The sequence below is a fragment of the Passer montanus genome, unplaced genomic scaffold (genome assembly GCF_014805655.1).
Source record: "Passer montanus isolate IOZ18808 unplaced genomic scaffold, ASM1480565v1 scaffold18, whole genome shotgun sequence".
Classification (NCBI taxonomy): Eukaryota; Metazoa; Chordata; class Aves; order Passeriformes; family Passeridae; genus Passer; species Passer montanus.
The window spans coordinates 7,976,394-7,995,027 of NW_024365381.1; the positions used below are offsets into that span (position 1 = coordinate 7,976,394).

At 43.1% G+C, this 18,634-nt stretch overlaps 1 protein-coding gene across 5 annotated transcripts in view; it reads right to left on the reverse strand.

The window, feature by feature from the left end:
- ACTN1 (actinin alpha 1) overlaps positions 1-18,634 on the reverse strand; it is an 87,057-nt gene that overhangs the window by 21,976 nt on the left and 46,447 nt on the right. For 3 of the 5 annotated variants that reach the window (XM_039705109.1, XM_039705104.1, XM_039705107.1), the window contains exons 4-8: positions 11,691-11,777; positions 11,077-11,164; positions 10,105-10,183; positions 4,165-4,246; positions 2,448-2,533 (exon numbers count right to left, since the gene is read on the reverse strand). In XM_039705109.1, coding sequence (XP_039561043.1) covers positions 2,448-2,533; positions 4,165-4,246; positions 10,105-10,183; positions 11,077-11,164; positions 11,691-11,777 — 422 coding nt within the window. Of the gene's footprint in view, positions 1-1,007; positions 1,094-2,447; positions 2,534-4,164; positions 4,247-10,104; positions 10,184-11,076; positions 11,165-11,690; positions 11,778-18,634 lie in introns of all 5 variants that reach the window. The other 2 variants (XM_039705105.1, XM_039705108.1) reach the window with 1 other exon arrangement.

Sequence of the window (18,634 nt, forward strand, 5' to 3'; positions counted from 1 at the left end):
GCTGGGACCATCAGCACTGCTTTGCACAAGAGATGGAATCTTCCTGGAGTCAGATTAGCCCTCAAGCTGGGCAACACAAGCACTGTGTCTCAAATAGAAAAGGCCTGTCCATAACATGAAGAACATAGTCTTGGATTTTGGATTTTACTGGTCCAAAGCCTCCTACTTGAAATTAGCAGTAATCTTGTGGAAGGGCCACAGCCCAGGCAGGTAATGACATGGGAGAAAAGAATTGACCTTTTTCCTTTATACAAAGGATTGCTGGGAAATTGCTTGCCCACAAGTCATCTGCAACTATTTAGTTCCAAATATCCTGATGTCAGGCAAAGAGACTTTGGAGTAAAGAGGAAGCAGAGGAAGAAGGAAGGCCTGAAGTTATAGAAATGGGCAAGGCAGAGGAAAGCTAAATAAAACACATAGGTGGTTTGGGAAACAGAGGAGAATTACAAGGGAGAAACAAGGAATGGAAAAGCATGTGAGTTTGGGAAAGCTGAAGGCCTGGTATAACTGAACTTCATGGCTGAAGCACAAAAGTGCTATGTAACCAGCTCACGGATGATTCAGCCTAGGAAAAGACCACTGACCTAGTGGAGGCTGAGTGTGGAAGGCAGGATGGCAGCCCAAGAGGCTGTGATTTCCTGGAGTGGGAAGATTTGACTGTGGTACTTCTGGAGGTGCATTGCCTGGCCAGGACAATGCCCACTAGTTACTGAAAGGGTACTGCCTCTGTCAGAGCAGACATCCATTTATCTTCCAACGCCAGCTTTACCAAATGCTTTCTCCTCCGCTGTGCTGTGAGACCGGAGGGAAGGAGCAGCTCAAGTCTGTCCGAAAGGACATTTACATTACTTCTCCAGCAAGATTACAGATGGCATATCCAAATGCATCACTGGATGCATTGGCTTCCCTGCAAAGGCCCTGGGCGGACGGGGTGTGGCGTTCCTCACTGGAGAGGACAGGTGGGCAGGGCGGGGTGAAGGGAGGGGTTGTTAGCAGTAAAGTCTCACCTTCTGCGCCCCTGAGAAGGCGTGGTAGTAACATGAGACATAGGTCATTATGGCCTTCTCATCCGGCCTTAGCGTGCCTATAATATCTGTGCAGAGAAGGAAAAGAGGTTGAAAGGATAAAGTAAGAAGCAGCACATAGGATAAAACAAAACAATCATGGGTGGCGTGAGAGAGGGGGAGAAAACTTCCCATCATGCATTGCAGGACAGGCCAAACAGATTTCCATGCGGAGAGCTGGGAATTCGGATCAGAAAGTGGCTAGCAGTGTTGGCTTGTGGCTCAAAGCGGCACCCCTCCCTACCCCCCAATCCAGGGGGATCCTGAGATGAGGATGTGGGCTCTGCACCTTCACAGCTGCGGTCTGGGGGCCCGGCCCAAGGATGCAAACAAGTTTGGAGATCTGAACGCCCGCGCTCGAGGCCCTTCGTACGCCAAGGAGCTGGAGATCAGAGCCTTCCCACGCAGAGCGCTTCCTACACAGGATCTGCTCTGCTGCAACGTGCACTGCCTGTTCCTAAGGCACTCAAGTACAGGAGGCTGCTTGGTTTTGGCAAGAGATGTGTACAAGGTTTCACCCACAAAATGTTTTCCTGAAGTGACTCCATTACCAACAGGAAAATGGCTAAGCCAGAAGTAGTAAGGACTCAACTGCCTGGTTTCCAACACTGGATGAGAAAAGAGGGGAAAAAAAGGAAACAAACGAACAAAACCAGGCATCTCTGTCATAAGCAATGCTCTGTTTACAAAACCACCATGGATGTACTTGTTAGACATGCTTTGTAAGCCCCAGGTGAACTGGGACTGAATTGGTGGCACAGCTTGAGAAAGCAGCAAGTTCAGACCTTAAAGCAAGGGTGCTGGAACCTGCAGCATACATAAGGCAAAAGATAAAGCTTTGGCCATTCATTAAACCCTACATAAAACCCCAGTCAGCTCTGTTTCTCCATCTGTGGAAAGGACAAAAAAAAGAAAAATAAAAAAAAGGTGAATAGGTGCCTGTGTTATTTCCCATGGGGGCAGGCTGCAGTTTCCAGCTGGGCAGAGCATCTATGTGGTGGTCTTTACTTTTTGTAAGACCAATCATCCTAGCTCAGATTTACCAGGTTCAAGAAGTCCAGGTTCTTGGCCATCAGGACAGCAGTTCATAAGGCAAACGGAGAAGGCAGAGCTCCCCACTCCCTTAAATTTGCATGTGTGCCGAAGTGTGGCATACCTAAGTGCCACTGGAAGTACTGCTGACTAGAGGGAAATGGAATTCCTGGCTCCCTTGCCCCACGTATTATATTTGGGGCACCACTTTGAACCAACAGCCAACTCTACCAAGAACATAATAATAAAGATGCTCGTAGCTAGAGAGGAGAGAGAGAAAGAAAAAAAGGTTTGGACATTAGCAACGGCACCAGGTGTGCTCTGTGGAGGGAGCTTGGGATCCTGTGATACCTTCTGGGCTCCTGAGAAGGCGTGGTAGAAGCTAGAAACATAGGTCATGATGGCCTTCTCGTCAGGACGGGCAGTTCCAACAATGTCTGTCAAAAAAAACCTCACGTTAAGAGCATAATCAACTGATGGGAGGAAAGCAGAGGAGGGGTAGAACCACAAGTGTCCAGGAGCCTGCTGCAGTGTGCGTGTCACAGCGATTCCACAGGGCTCCCCAGCGCTCCCCAGAAGATGTGTGTGTCTCAGAACCCAGCATCACCCTTCTGGTTCCCTCCCTCATCATAAAATTCCCTCCAGAGTCTGGCCAGGCTAAGGCAGCCATATGTCAGCATGTCTTGTGTCACAGCACTTCACTGTCCTGAGAACATTACTGTGATTGGTGGATTGAATCAACCCAAACTGGCATCAGGCTGATGTGACTTTTATAGACATATTATACTGCCATTCCTCCATGCAGTTCTGTTCTTCTGGAAAGATACTTTCTCCCTTCTTTTCCATGTCTCCCTCCTCCATTTCAACACAATGATGGCTTGAATTTCAAAAGGCCCTTTCATTAGTTTCAGTGGAAACTCAACACCTCCAGAGATCAGAATTAATGGTGTGGAGGAATGCACATTAGCTTGACTCCATGAGGGAGGAGAGAGATCAGTAAAGAGCAATGAGAACTCCTGCCAGGGGCCCTCTTCATCACTGCTACTTTTGCCGAGATTTGAAGCTAGATCCGCTTATTTTGGAGGCGTTTGTATTTCCTACAGAATGGCAGGAAACATTTGAATTTACTCTGGAAAGCTCATGAGTTTTTTTTTAACCTTGGCATGATGGATGCAGGGAAAGCAAAACTCCTCTCTGGGGATGGGAAATACCACCTAGGAATATGAACATCCTAGTTACTGTAATACAGGTTCACTGGGTTTGGCTGTCCTATTCCCACCTTTCCTCTGCTCCTCTCACTCCTTTATTTAACAAAAATGTTTAACTGCTTCCCCTGTCCAACCCAAGTCTTTAATACAGCTTCTACCATTGAAGCCTGCTGACTTTAGGCAAAGAGCCAACAACCAGTGAACTATTTCAGGCTGTTGTTTGTACTCCAGAGTTACAGTCTTCAAAATCTGCTGCCAAGCTGGTCCTGACAAGGCTCTGAAAAGTAATCCTTGCTATCCCAGTGGCCCCAGGGATGCAGTCATAATCAGCAGCAAAAGCATCTCTGAACAACATGGAACTCTACCTTGGTCTCCAGACCCAGTCAGTGAAGGATCTTCATGCCAAACACTTCTGAGTAGTCAAGAAAAAGCAGTCTATAATAATAATAATACCATGCCCTCAAAAGGAAGAACACCAGCAATGTCAGAAAGACCACAGCAAAAAAACCCTGGAGCAAAAGGAACACAAGCCTACACCATCCACTAACTGAGTATTTGGCCTGATAATTGAAAGGGAACACTTCAGTCAGCAGATGACAGGTGTTACTCATCTCTGCCTTGTGTGTCGATCCCAAGCTAAAATCTCCACGCTAGACTCAAAAGACTGAAGGACAGAGGAGGAAGAGGGAAGCAGAATATGTGACTCATTATTCCATTTTAACTTCTTCCCTATACATTTACTACACAGTCACGCAGGGAACATTCAGAGGTTACTGGAATCTTGTACAAAAGGACTCCACCTAGAAGTGGAAAATTTCTTGAAAAAAAACCAAGTTAAAAGCTGTTGGAGTCTACTTTACCTTCTGCATCCAGCATCTTCGGAATATCCAGGTATTTCTCAGCCACATCAAAAGCTGTGTTTAGATTAGTGAGAGGATCATCCTGGGAAAGACATAGAGGAAGAGCATCAGCATCAATTTTTAACAAGGTACACAGCATTTCTCTCAGAAAGAGCTTTGGTTCAGGTAACTGTGCTTGCCAGACAAAATTGTGTGTGAAGCCTCATGCAGCAGGATGAAACAATTAGCTTCCTTTTGAAAGAAGAGCCTGGGGACTCTTGGTGTGATAATCAACATACAGTCTATGCACTTGCAACACAAAAAACAAAAAAAAATCAATAATGTGTTTTGTCTTGAACCTAGCTGTAAGTAATATTAGCTTCACATCATACTGATAGTAAACGACGAGACCACATCTCACATTCACATCTCATGCTTATATTAGGTTTGCAAGTTCCATTCTAAAGAACTGCAGAGCTGTGTATCTGTTAGAACATCTAAGCAGTACTAAAATAGTAACAACATCTGCAATGAGTGCTGTCCTTAGCTAGTGTACAGTTTGTTGAACACCAGTTGAGTGGGAGGAAGAGAAATGTTTCAACAAATCTCTACAAAATAAATACTTATAAAAGTACCCATTTTGCCTTGAGTATGGTTTTTCCTTTTTGTAATTTCCCTGGTACATTTCTATTCCTCTCTATATAAACTTTCTGTAGATTTTAAAGTGCCACACAAGAAAACATGAAAAACAAATGTCATTGAAAATGAAAGACTGAAAATTGTGTCCATTATTCAAACATAATAATCAGCAATAAGACACTTGCCAACCTGTGTAAGGTTCTCATACCAGCTTGCTCCAATATTCCTGTATAACCATGACACTTAATTACTCTGAATGATCAATCTACTTCATGGGTGACATTTACTTTATCAGTTTCTACTGTTGAGACATGTGGCTTCTACAGGATGAAAGGTTGTACATAAGCTGCTGGTGTTCAGCCATCTTGTTTGGGAGGGAGGAAAGATGGAGTGGTACTCCTCATATTGTCATTTGTGCCATTCACATTGAGACCCTCACAAAAAAACCAGGGAAAAGGTAGTAAAACTATTTCACCTTCTTTCTAGAGTGGCATCCATGTTCTGTTTATTTTCTATCTGAATCATGTGCCTTTGCTTATTGCACTGACTTAGAAGATGAAGCTGTGCCTCAACTCTAATCAACGGGCAGTTTCCTTTGAACCCACCCAGCAGGAAAGATGAAGCTAGGCAGGCTTGGGCAGACAGGGTAAGGGCATGAATAAAACTTCCTTTATGGCACTGGTCATTATGTACCCTCAGATTACAGCCTTCATGAGCTAGGAAACTAGCTGCTCTGAAAAGCAGTTTCCTGCAGCATTTCCCTAGGAATCAAGCATGTATTAGGCTGGCATCCAATATCAGCAATGTATTCCTCTGGGTGAATGTCTCTCTCAGACAGCAATGTTTCATTTATCAAAGTAAATCACACACAAAGGCCATGAAAACAGACAGTGAACTGTATTAAATCCACTGGAACAAGTCAATATTAAGCAAGGTAATGCTGCACAGGCATGCTGTGATGAAGCCAGCAGCTGTCAGGTACAGTACAACACAGTGTCAAATCCCTTTATTCCTATATAATACACCTTTAATGGTGACTACATCAGATATATCTACATCCACCTCTTCAGAGCTGAACAGGGGAGCAGGCAGTGGACTTTTACTATTCTCCAGCAACAAGGAACAATCCTATGCCATGGAATTAGAGGAACCATTTCAATTTCAACCTACTTATCTTCTGTGCCTGGTGAGGAGAAACCTCTATGAACCCACAGCACAACCAAAAGCCCTATCTGAGGAGGCGAGACTAGGTGGTATATAACCTGCTTTGTTCACTGAGTGTAGACATGGCCCTAGCTTCATTTCGGGAGAAAAAAAATAACAGATTTCCTTTCACTCAAGTGCAGGAGCATGCAGAAATACCAAGTGGCAGCTCCCTTGCCAGTCTTCCTCTAGTCCATGTGCCATTTTCTATTTCTGTAGAAATGTCACCACTGTGTAGCAAATTTGACCCCATGCTGACCGTGACCATCATGGTTATTAACACCCTGACAGAGTGTTTAGTATTAACACAAACTCCTCCTTAGCACAGACCCATCTGAACAAGCTGCATGAAGATCTGCCAGCCTCTCCTGGAGGAAAGGAGGAGCAAATCTCTCCCTGCAGATAGCTTTCCTATCAGTTTGCAAGTAACAACACCAGGAGCCCCGTTGCCAAAGGTTAAAAAGAAATTTTTGGCTGAGAGCTGGGAGAGGTTTCCTGATGGGAAAACTTACTGGGCTTGGGCAGTCCCAAAGGAAGGGCTGGAATTTTTAACATGTGGGAAACTGGAGACTCATCTAGATAAAGCCAGCATATTTCTACTTCAAATGCAAGAAAGATGTGTGATCACAATATCTCTTAGGGAATGAAACTAAAGATAGCACTACTGAAAGCAAGCTACTTAAGTCTAGCTTAGGGATGAGCAGAGAGCTACACTTGAGCAAGACTCAGTCTCCTGTAGGAAAACCTTCACCCCTCAAGAACAGTGGCGCAGCTCATCCCAACTATGATGCTTCTTTGTGCATGAGTTAGGGTTCCCCTGGGGCTTTTCCAAGACTATAATAGGGTCTCAAGCCCTATGAAATTCCTCCCAATTCCATCACTTTCAGTTCCATCCTACTGTACACCAGCTAATCATTATTTCAAATCATCTGTTTCATCTGATGCCTGTGAAAAGGGGCAATGTAACAAAGACTGGCCAAGCAGCTCCAAGCCTCACACAAGCACCATGGCTGCAGGCACACCTTAGGGACCCAAACACAGCAGATCAAACAAAAGACAAGTCACCTGTCCCCTGATTCCTTCCACAGCTGAAACACACATCCAGAAGAGCACTATCCCATATGAGGCTGTGGAGGTGTTTTGGTTGCAATTCCATTTACAGGAACATAACAACGGCAGAGGCATGAAAAGGAACAGTAACTTGCCAGACTCTAGCTGAGCTAGCCACAAGGAAATCTACAGCTTTACCATGGAGGAGGTATTTTGTTTTAGTGGCAGCAGACAGCAAACCTGCCCTGGACAGATGCCAACCTGGCCCATTCTCTGCTTTTGCTGACTAAAGATTATCATGGCTCTTCATCTTTCACCACAACCCTAATTCATGCAGGGACTCCTCTCTTCCTCCAGCTATTTCCAAGTCCTTGCAGCACACAAGGTTGCCAAGGCAATTATTGCAATGTAACATAAAAAACATCATCTATTAACTAGCAATCAGGAAAGGAGATGGAGGGGAAGGAAAATTCAGAGAGAGCAAGCACTTATTATATTTGCCAGAATTGAAGACATTAGGAAAGAAATCCAAAACTCATGTTTTCAGAAATATCTGCGTATAACACAGCAGTACACAGACCACAGCTCCATACATAGTGTGGTATATGAGGGGGTGTCAGAGCCAGCAGTCAATCACTGTCAATACTGACAAAAACATCTTAGATGTAGCTCCCAGCTGAGCTACAGTCAGGGTAAAAGGAGGAAGGGAAACCCCATGCTCTGCATACCTCTCACTTGCACACCACGAGCTGATCCCAAGACCTTATCTACAGTGAGCTGAGTGATAGCAGACACATCTGCACTGAATAGAAACTATCTAACCAATTAGCTGGGGTGTCAGGGAATCACCAACACCAAGCTGGACTTGTACCTGCCATCTGGAGGCCTGGACTATACAAATAACTTTAGCTAGGCAGAAAAGAATTGTGCTTGTCCCTAATACAGCTAGACTAGGAAAAATAGCTAGGAACAAACTCAATACAAAACAGTGCTGACAAAAGAAGTCGCTAAATTTTGGGAACATGTGTCTACTACACACTGGCTACCTTTTCCAAGTATACACTGTCAATACAGGTCTGTAGCCTAGACACAGCCTCTGTGACAGAGCAGAAAACCCAAGCTGCAGAAGAATGCTGCCCAAACAAGAAGTACAGTGCAGAATTCTGGGCAGTTTGGACTGATTTCACCTCTTTATCTCATAGATTTGTGTGTATGTGTATACACAGAAACACACACACAGCATTGCCAAAGGCACACACGACTGAGATGCCACTAATTGCCCCCTAGAGCTGGAAAAGAACTCGAGGTGGATCTCTAATCTACTATCCACTGCAATGACTGCTTCTCAGCAGCCTCCTCTGTGTTTACATATACCACAAATGGTTTCAAATATCTAGCATAAAAGAGGTTAACTTCCCTTCAGCACACATCAACTGCCACAGCTAAGGACTAGGTCCTTAAGTTCCTCCTAGCTATTTGCTCAAGACTTCAGCTGTTGTAGAGTTCTCTACATACATTTAGTTTCATCTCTTTAGAGTAACTGAGGCAGAACAACAATAAAAATGATACAGAGAGTATGAGAAGACTTCAGAAGGACAGAGGGAACCAGATGAAGGATGGGATCAAAAGCAAGCAGAGATCAAAAGATGCTGGTTCCATTTACCCTTACTCCAAATAGGAAAAATCCCCTCTCATGTTCATTGAATTTGGCTAGAACAATCACCCTGTATTTCACCCTAAAAAGTCTGCAGTCAATATCAACAAATAACTCACTTTCCTTCACTCTGTTTTTGCCTGGCTTTGGCCTAGGGCTTTGTTGATAACAGACTGCACTATAGCATTTACCTGCCTGGGTTTGTCAGGCACACATTGCTTAGCTGAGTTATTTTCCCAAGATGAGGCATGGAAAATGTTACTCTAGTAATTCCTTTTCTTCTTGCTGCTGTTTATGTAAACAGGTACAGTCTTCCCTCACTGTTTATTCACCATGTGCTGACTCCAGACACTAAAACTGATCAGAAAAACTGACTGCTCTGGAAGACAGTAAAGATCTAAAAGGTTATTGAAAAGCAGGTCAGACATTGTACAATTCATTGCCTCTGGGATTTGACTGCAGCTAATTTGATTAGGTCATTTGCATTTTGTCCGTTTGCATGGTGATCCAAGAGCCCAGGTCTGCTGGTGATGGGCTTCTATGTTTATTTCCCTGTCAAGAACACATGCACTTAAAACACACAGTCTAGAAGACCTGATGGACAAGCTTTTTGTGCTAGCCCCAGCAATGATACATAAATGGTAACATTTCATTATGCTCTTGGGCACAGACACAGTGAAACTGGATCTCAGCAGACTGCAGGAATGCTGGTAGGGTAAGAGCCCAGTTTGATCTTCTATGGCACTGCTGGGTCAAGACATTGGGAGCAGCACAAACCACTAAGTGGTCATAGTTATCATCCATTCAGCAATCTTGTCTCCAAACCACACAGGGAGTAAGATTTGGAGAAGCTTGGTAGCATGCTACCAAAACAAGTATTCAAGTAAAATTGAGTTTTATGACAAATGCTTTTTTGGCACCTGATACCTACATGCTAGGAGAAGCCCAGAAGCACTGCAGATGACTGAGTGCTAAGCTGGAAGCATGTGACAAGTGTCCAGTGAGGGCACACAAACCCCTCAATGAACATTTTGAACATCAGATAACTGGTTTCCATCCAGCTCTCCACAGAAATGTTAAGCCTGATTTGACTCACTAGTCTGTGACATTAGCACAGAACTATTCTCACATTTGGTGTTACTGAGTTTGCCAGCTTTTGCTCATCAGCTGAGATTGGGGCACGTGTGTCTCACACAAGGCAGTGTGAAAGCAGGGAAAGTCAAGCAGGAAGCTCATTAAGTTCATGCTTCACTAAGAAGCCTGAATGTACTGATTCACCCCTCCTTCCTTCCCCCCCAGTCCTGCAACTGCCAGCTTGTGCTGAAGTTCTTCAATTATGTTTATCAAGCTAATTCTTTTCCCTCTTTACTTCTAAGGTGCCAAGCATCTGGTCTGACAGACAAATGGATTTGTACCTTTCGTAGCTTCCCGTAGTCGATGAGCTCTGGACGGTGTCTATGAATTAAAGCACAGAAACCAAGGCCATCCTTCCAACTATGAGAGAAACACAAGAGAGAACAATGAACATTGTTCAGCCACGGAGACACACAGTGATGAGCATGAGGGGAGGCACCAAGGCAGTGAGACAACTAATTCTGGTTTAGTTCCCAACTAACAGTGCTTCTGTAAGTGCTGGGAATGAGAGGTATCTTGTACATGCACGAGACTGCAATAAAGATTCCTTTCAACCCCTACAAAAATCCACTATAATTAAGACTTGCCCATTGAGTTGGGACCTCGTTTGGCAGTTCTCTGTTGGCAGTTCTCTGTGCATGTCCTGTGCAGCACACGAGCTTGAGGTTGAAAAAAGGTGTAGACACAAGCCATAAAGGAAGAACAAGGACACTCCTTAGGGAAAAGGCAGATGTCCCCAGCTAGCTGCACTGCTGGCAGTTAAGCTTACAAGTGCTTTACATTATGTGGCTCATACAAGACTCCAAGACATGCTGGGAAAAACACTATTATGCAGAGTGGAACATCTGCCAGCTTGGAAATATGAAAAGCAGAGCAAGAGAACCTATTGTTCCTTCCCAGCTCTGCCATACTACAAAAGTTAGAAGGCAGTCCTTTTTTCACGGCTGCTAAAGCATTCTGAGTTTTCACAGAGCAAAAGCTCTCTTGCTTAGCCCATGCCACAAATGCTGCTCTTGGAGGACTTAATGCCCTGAAGAACTTTATGAGAGCAGCAACTGTAACCTGAATGAGGTACTTGCATCCTCTTAGAACCTCTGCCTTCATCTTCCTAGGCATCTCTCTGGACCACACTGTTACTTGTGTAAGGTGCACGTGCATTGCCTTGGAAGGTCTGTCAGGAATAGTGTTGAACATACTGAGAGACATAGGAAAATAACACAGATTGTAAAGCTCAGTTCTTGCCTGTAACTCACCTGATATGGAAGTTCTGGATGTTTACATTTTTGTAGGGGGCTGTCTTCCTCTGACACCATAACAAAAGTCCTTCTTTAGCAGATGTTTCTAGGGAAAGAAAGAAGGAAAATACATCAATTAACTCATTTTCTTAGAAAACAGGAGTCTCTGGAGCATGTGCTAGAAAGCCATCACCAAATCCTCTTTGGTAGAGACTGCACTAAATTATGTTTTATTTAACTTCACACGTCAGAGAATTTCTTGTTTGGAAAAGCCTACTAGCCTAGTTTTGTTACTATTATCTTCTTAATTAGGTTCAGTAATAAGGAGATAGCTTTTTGGAACTAGAGAGTCTTGCAGGACTCTTAAGTGATAAGTTTATTTTCAGGCTTAGTCATCCTTTTGAGCTACCCTTGAAATCTCTTGTAAGAGAAGCATCTGAAAAACTCATCTCAGTGTGCTTGAGCTTGGCCATAAATGCTCATGAGCTGTCAGGGCAACTTGGGAAAGGCAACTTCCAAGGAATCTTCAGTGACTCACTTAAGAGGACATTTTGGGCCATTTAAGTGGCAAAGCCATTTAGTTACTCCAGTTGTCCATTACTGAACAGTGGCAGAAAACAACTAAAATTTACCTTCAACTGAGATATCCTGAATGGCAAAACGAAGGATGATGGTCCAGATCATTCCAAGGGTCATTTTAACATTGCCATCCACGATTTCTATGGGGGGAAAAAAAAATAAAGAGAAGAAATAGACAAAGTTGCAACTGCAAATCCTTGTAAAACAGGAGCATTGGGGAACACTTCCTTTTGCAGATGGGAGAAATGGAACTCCTGCTAAAAACTGTTTTTCCCTGCCTTCCCAGATGCTCTGCTGATAGGTACAGTACCCCATAATCAGACTTTTGTAGTACAGTACTGAGAGCAAAACAGACACAGACGATCCCAAAGATTGGGAATAAGCACTAATTTAGATCAGTGTAATTCCCCACATGGACCTAAAAGCACCTTCCTCAGGTATAATTACTACTACTTAGAAGTCAGAGAAGCCAAAGAGAGAAAAGGGAAAGCCTTCCTTCTCTTATCCCATATCTACTCCCAGCCACCTACAGAACTGCCCCAGCATAAATACACCAGAAGAACCAGAGACAATTCCCAGAGCAGATGAGCTCTGACAGCTGGTTTTGTCCTGTGAACAAGATATCACCAAGAAAACCATACACCATAAACATTTTAATTTCAAACAAGCCTAAATACATCAGACTTCCAATACAGGACTTCTTTCAGTCATGTAAATGCCAAAAGACACAACAGAGTATTTCTCAAAGTCCATGCAGCCTGCTGGAAGAGGAAGCAAGGACTCATGCTGACCAGTCAGCACAGAACATAACATAAACCATGACTGTGAGCAGCCTGTGCTTTACTGCTCATTAGATTCCACAATATAAATCAGCAAGGGTCAACAACTTGGAGGTTTTACAAGGCAACTGCTTGCATATGTGAGGTATGATCTGTTTAGGATGAAGGATCAAGGTCCTAAGAACAACTGGTGCTTGGGGCAACGCTAACCCAGAAAGAAGCTTCCACCACGTATGGACTAGAGCCAAACACTCAGCAGATGGGTCTCAAGTACTGATCCTCATCATCTACAAAAATTCCACAGATATATATATATATATATAGACACACACACACACAGAGTTACAGAATTTACAGCCTTCACATTTTTGGATAGTGAAACCAGCTGAGCTGTTTTCTCCTACTCATTCTCTGACAGGTCTCTGTACGGCAGGATCTTTCACAAATAAATGACAAGTTACAAGAGTATTTTCAGTAAGAAAATGTTTGGAGGTAGAATAATTCCAGTCCCAAGAAGACTGTCAGAAACCATTTTTGTATTACTGTAGACACCTCCATACCACTTCTTTCATAAAGCTGCCCAGCAGGAATTGTGTTCCTGCCCAGCAGGAACTGTGAGGCAAGCACAATTTGCAGTATAGGCAATTGACACCTGTCTGGATAGCACCAGCAAAAGTAACAATATTTAAATCTTTCCTTTTAAGCTGTTAAAAAATGCTTTTCTTCTTATGAAAAAATTTCAAAATGTGAACCTCATTGTATTCAAAACCAACAGACCAGCAGCACACACCCCAAAACCAGATATTCAGAAATCGCGTCCAAATTCCTGAAAACTTGTGATTTTGAGATACATGTCATGCAACTTCCAGTGTAAATCAGAATTATAAGCTCTACTGTCTTTTGACATACATCTGAATTAGTGATTTACAGATGCAAAAGACAGAAAACAAGACATGCTACCTTGTTCTACTGCAGTAAAACTGTGTCTCTGCTCTTTTCTAAACTTCAGAGTACACGAAGATCTCTTACTTAATTCTTTGCCCAGAATTAAACAGTCAACAACTTTTCAGTTCAGTACAAAAAAACTACAGTTACTTTTGCTGGCATGAAAGAACTGTGTTTGTCTGTTGACGATTTTCACACAAATTAATTTTTTACAGACATTTTGAGGTCAGGGGGTTGTCTGCTAGGCTGATGCAAGAAAATGTCATGCAATGGCAAGTGTACTCAGTTCTGTACTTTCTGCATTCTTCATCCCTCCAATAAAGCAGTGCAATCAATTTAAAGGAGAAGCCTCACTATTTTTACAAATACCTGAGATACTGCAGCTAAAATATACAAGAATGAATCTGTATTTTCAGCTTATTTTGTTAACATGATTGATATTCACAGAGATCTCCAGAAATTAAAAAACTCAGTGCTTGTAAAACACCCAACAGTTGGCAGGACTCTTCTAGGATATATTTAAGACTTGAAACTAAATTGAGCTCTTTAATGGCCTTGATTAAAATCAGATGACAATACTTGAATGCTGAAAATGCTTCATGAATAGTAATAAATCAATCAGTGAGCTGAAACAGGTAATTAATATTACTGCTCCGTGGATTTAAATTGGAAATAAAGGTCCAGACACTTATGTAAAACCAACAGTGTAAAGTCGCTAACATCGCACAAGAACTCAGCAGTATGTTCTGGTCACATTCAAAAATTCTGGTTTTATGAAGTCAGCTGGTGGAATTAAGGTGGAAGCATCCCTTCTTTCCCAGTCCTCTTCACAGCACAACCCATTTAAAAAGAAAGATGTGCTCCCTGTTCCCATACCTGACTATTCTTTAGCAGTGACTAACATCGCACAAGAACTCAGCAGTTCTGGTTCTGGTCACATTCTAAAATTCTGGTTTTATGAAGTCAGCTGGTGGAATTAAGGTGGAAGCATCCCTTCTTTCCCAGTCCTCTTCACAGCACAACCCATTTAAAAAGAAAGATGTGCTCCCTGTTCCCATACCTGACTATTCTTTAGCAGTGCACCAAAACAAAGCTGTTGTGGAGGAAATCCAGAATATTTCTACTACTTCATCTCTACATGCCATTTTACTTTATACAGTACCACCATGTACCAAGCAGATACTGATGTCAGTGATTTTAGTGAGTGATCCATCCCAGGATACACATTCAACAAGCTACAGAATCCTCTGTCCTTTTTTTTTTTCGTTGTTGTTGTCGTTGCTCTTTGAAATAGACTTGACAAAATGGTTATTATTTATTAGAAGCAGGTAAGCATTTTTCACTTCTAGTGCTAAAAATCTTCTCCTGGAAACCTGGTTACAAATTGAACCAGCCTGATCAGAAGACTCTATGCTCTTTGGCCCTCACTCACTTGGTTTTCCATCCCATATTCCCTGCTGCCAATCCCCTTTTCCTTCAGAACTGACAACCCTGCATCTGCCAGTCTCCTTCTAGTAAAGTAGAACAGGCCAAGAAACAAAAGCAAAAAACATGCTTGCAAAACAGGTTTGCGTGAAGCTTTCTGCTTTCTGGTGATGAAGAAAAAGAAACTCCACAGGAATTGTTAAAAAGTTGAATGCAACACTACAAAGCCAGAAAAATCTAATGTTTAATTAAAGACAGTATGCTTGGTCCCTGCTGATATAAGGAAGACTCAGTAATGTGAGAGCAGTTCACGTATAAAAAGGCTTGTAATCAGACAGTATTTTCTAAAAGCCTGACTCTGCTTTCCAAGTGCTCTTTCTAGGCAGGGCCTCTGCAAGCACTGTGTGCACTTCACACCAGCAGCTGTTGAAGGAACAGCAGCAGTAAGCACATGTTATCAATGTGATTTACATTCAGCTTGAGGGTTGATCAATTGCTGGCTAAAGCTGGTGAAGCATCTGCATCCACTAGAAGGAAATTTGCACCAGTGAATATGCTTCCACACAGCTCCTATCATTGCACCAAGTAACAAGTAGGCAAGAACTACAGTACTGGTTGGTCACAGAGATGTGCCTTTTGAAATGCCACCACCTCTTTTAAATGCGTGAACTCATTTTGAAAAATGCAAGAATTATTAAGCTTCCTTTCCTGCCATGGATAGTTAGAATCAACAACACAGAAACTGTTATCCCCTCCTAGATACTTCTGAGCTGCCCATGAGACCAGAGCCTTTGGTTACCCCATGGAGAGAAGAAGCTGCAGGGCATGAACAACTGGCAGGACAGCATTATGGTCTGGGAATTGGAGACCTGGAACAACAATGGTGACAACATAAAGGCTGCTCTGCATTCTGTTTGTCAAACAAAAGCCGAATTCAGCACGACAACTACCCACGCCCCTGTCTTCAGAAAGCATCTGCTCCTGATGGTCCTGTCAGATTTAGGACAGATAGATGGCATTGTTAGTGAGGGTGTAACCCTCAAGTCCCTAACACAGGGGACAGGACATAGGGACAAATAAAATGCTATGCTTCACCCACTGACATAGGGAGACCCTATTTTCCCCTTTTTTAAAATAGTGAAATAAATGTATGCTTGCACTGCCTGGTGCTTCAGTAGGTGTTTTACTCAGATGGGACTTCTGCAATCATTGAAATCCCTAAGCTTTATTTCTCCTTTTACTTGTGCAGGTGAGAATAGGGGTCAGTTCATCCAAAGTTATCTGTTTAAGAAAACAGAAACTTTCTATGCAGATTTCAGGTAAAAATAAACCAGTCCCAGGGTGACATACTTGACCTATTGAGCCTGTTAAGTCCCAGGAGCATTTGACATGAATATGGAATCCATTACAGCAAAAGAAGGCTCTTGAGGTGTCAGATGACAGTGAGATTTAAAAGCAGATGAAAACCATTTGGCTAGAGTCTTCCTTGATCCAGATTTACACAGATCTGTTGAATGCCACAACATATTTTGATTTTATGGACTCTGGCTAACAAAATGTTTAGATTAAAACAAAGCAAAACAAAACCCCTCAAGAAACCAGGACATTGATGGCCAATATGTACAGAGAACTACAGCTGGACTGCAGACCCTTCACACAGGACCTTGCTGCCCAGCAGACACCCAGAGATGAAACAAGCCACCGAGGTAAGGAGTGTGCTCCCTCAGCCAGTACCACCACACTGCTGCTGCATGGTGGTTTCTTCTCTGGGAGAAAAGCTCCTTAGAAAACCTTCCATATCAGTCCAACCTGACCAAGGCATCTACAGCTCATTGTCTTGGTGCAGAATTATTACCAGCTCATTGGTTGTGACCTCTACCTTGCCACTGCATGATGCCTTTTAAAAGTCTCAAAGCAAGTCCCTAAAATTCATGCTTCACAAAGGTTCATAATCCCTGTCATAGACAGAACAAACTTCTGTGCTGTCCAAAGTAAATTCCATTTTTATAGCTGATGTGCAGTTTACTGCCCACCAAGCACCTGACAGACAGGCAGAAGTCCCTGCAGCAGGTTATGTTCCTTGGTGACAAGCAGAGTGGCTGGGCTTGGCATGTGTGCGCGGGCAGGCACTGGGGCAGGCACGTCCATGCTGTGACCACACTCACACAGCCTGAGCTGGCATCACAGCACAGGGCCAAAGCACTCTGTACAAAAATCAAAGCAAACCTTAGACTAAACTGCAGTGCTGTGCCACCTTTGGTAGTTTAAAGAAAGCCATATGTATTGTCCATGTAGCTGCACAGCCACCAGGACAAAGGAAACATTTGGCAGGGGAGTTCAAGATCACTATTATATGCATTGTCCATGTAGCTGCACAGGCACTAGGACAAAGGAAAGCCAGGAAACATTTGGCAGGGGAGTTCAAGATCACTATTCAGATTGATATGGATCATACTTCTGTCACAAAATGGCACTTCACAGCCTATTTCTGAACAGGGTAACTGCTTTGAGTCCATACTGAATAAGTGGGTCCTGGTGATCTTTGGTCACAGATCATTTGACTTGCAAATGACTTCTAAGTGCTGTGAGATGCAGTCACAGCTGACTCAGGAAGAGAGATAAAAAAATAAACCCCTCAGAAAAAGAGGAGAAGAAACTAGCACCAGAGAGAACAGAATCAGAAGGGAAAAAAAGGGGGAATTTAGGAAGAAAGATAGAGTTACCTATACTCTGGAAAATAGCAGAGATAAAAAAAAATAAATCCCTCAGAAGAAGAGGAGAAGAAACTAGCCCCAGAGAGAACAGAATCAGAAGAGAAAAAAAGGGGGAATTTAGGAAGAAAGAAAGATAGAGTTACCTATACTCTGGAAAAGAGGAGCTATCTTACGGTAGAACATCTCTAGGTCCAGATCCAGCTTCCAGTTTTCTGCTCAGAAAAGGGTCCTATACAGATATGACTATTGTATCAGACACTGGATGCATCAGTCTTTTTGTAAGGGCACAAAATGACCTTAGATGTGTATTTGTGTTCCATAAACAGTATTCATAGCCAACAATAGCCTCAACCACTGCTGAAAAAGCTGAGAAATTTGAAGGAAAGTTTTGCATGCAAAATATCAGTGTAATTCAGCTACTGACCTCTTGCATTTTGCTCTTCAATACCAAACACAGTGAAGAGGCATCTGCAATGTCCCTGACATAGTTCTAAGTTATTCCGAATTCTCCATGGAGCTAAAGCAGTATGCTGAGGTAAAGGTTTTGGTAAGGCAAATATAAGCACCTGCAGTGGCTGAGGTAATCTGCCTGATCTGACATGGAACAAATGAACCATAGGATGGGTACAGGTCTTGGAGATGCCCCAAGAGAATGCTTGAAAAATGCTTGCATGGGGACATCATGCCAAGGCTGCACTGACCTCATGAGCTGAGAACAGGCAGAGCTCAGCCCTGTAGCCCCAGGACTCTCCCAAAGAAGGAATACACATCCAGAACTGTATCATGGACTCATTTCCTGGCTGTGTCATGAGTTTCCCTAGAGAAACCAAGTATTTCCATCTGCAAGGTGGAGATAACAAACCTCCCTCATTTTCCATGGTCAAAGACAAACCTAGAAATATCTCAGAAGCAGAGTGTCTCCACAGCAACAATGACAACCTGAATCCATAGGAAGGACTTACAAACAGATCCAGAACAGAGAAAAGTGTTGCAAAAACCTGTAAGCCCTTCTGGGACTTGGGACTTTACATATCTGTAAAACACCCACTACGTCTGCTAAAAAGATAAAAATCCTACACACCTGCCTGCTTCCTGCATGATCTGCAAACTCTCGAGGGCATCCAGGTGCTGCCC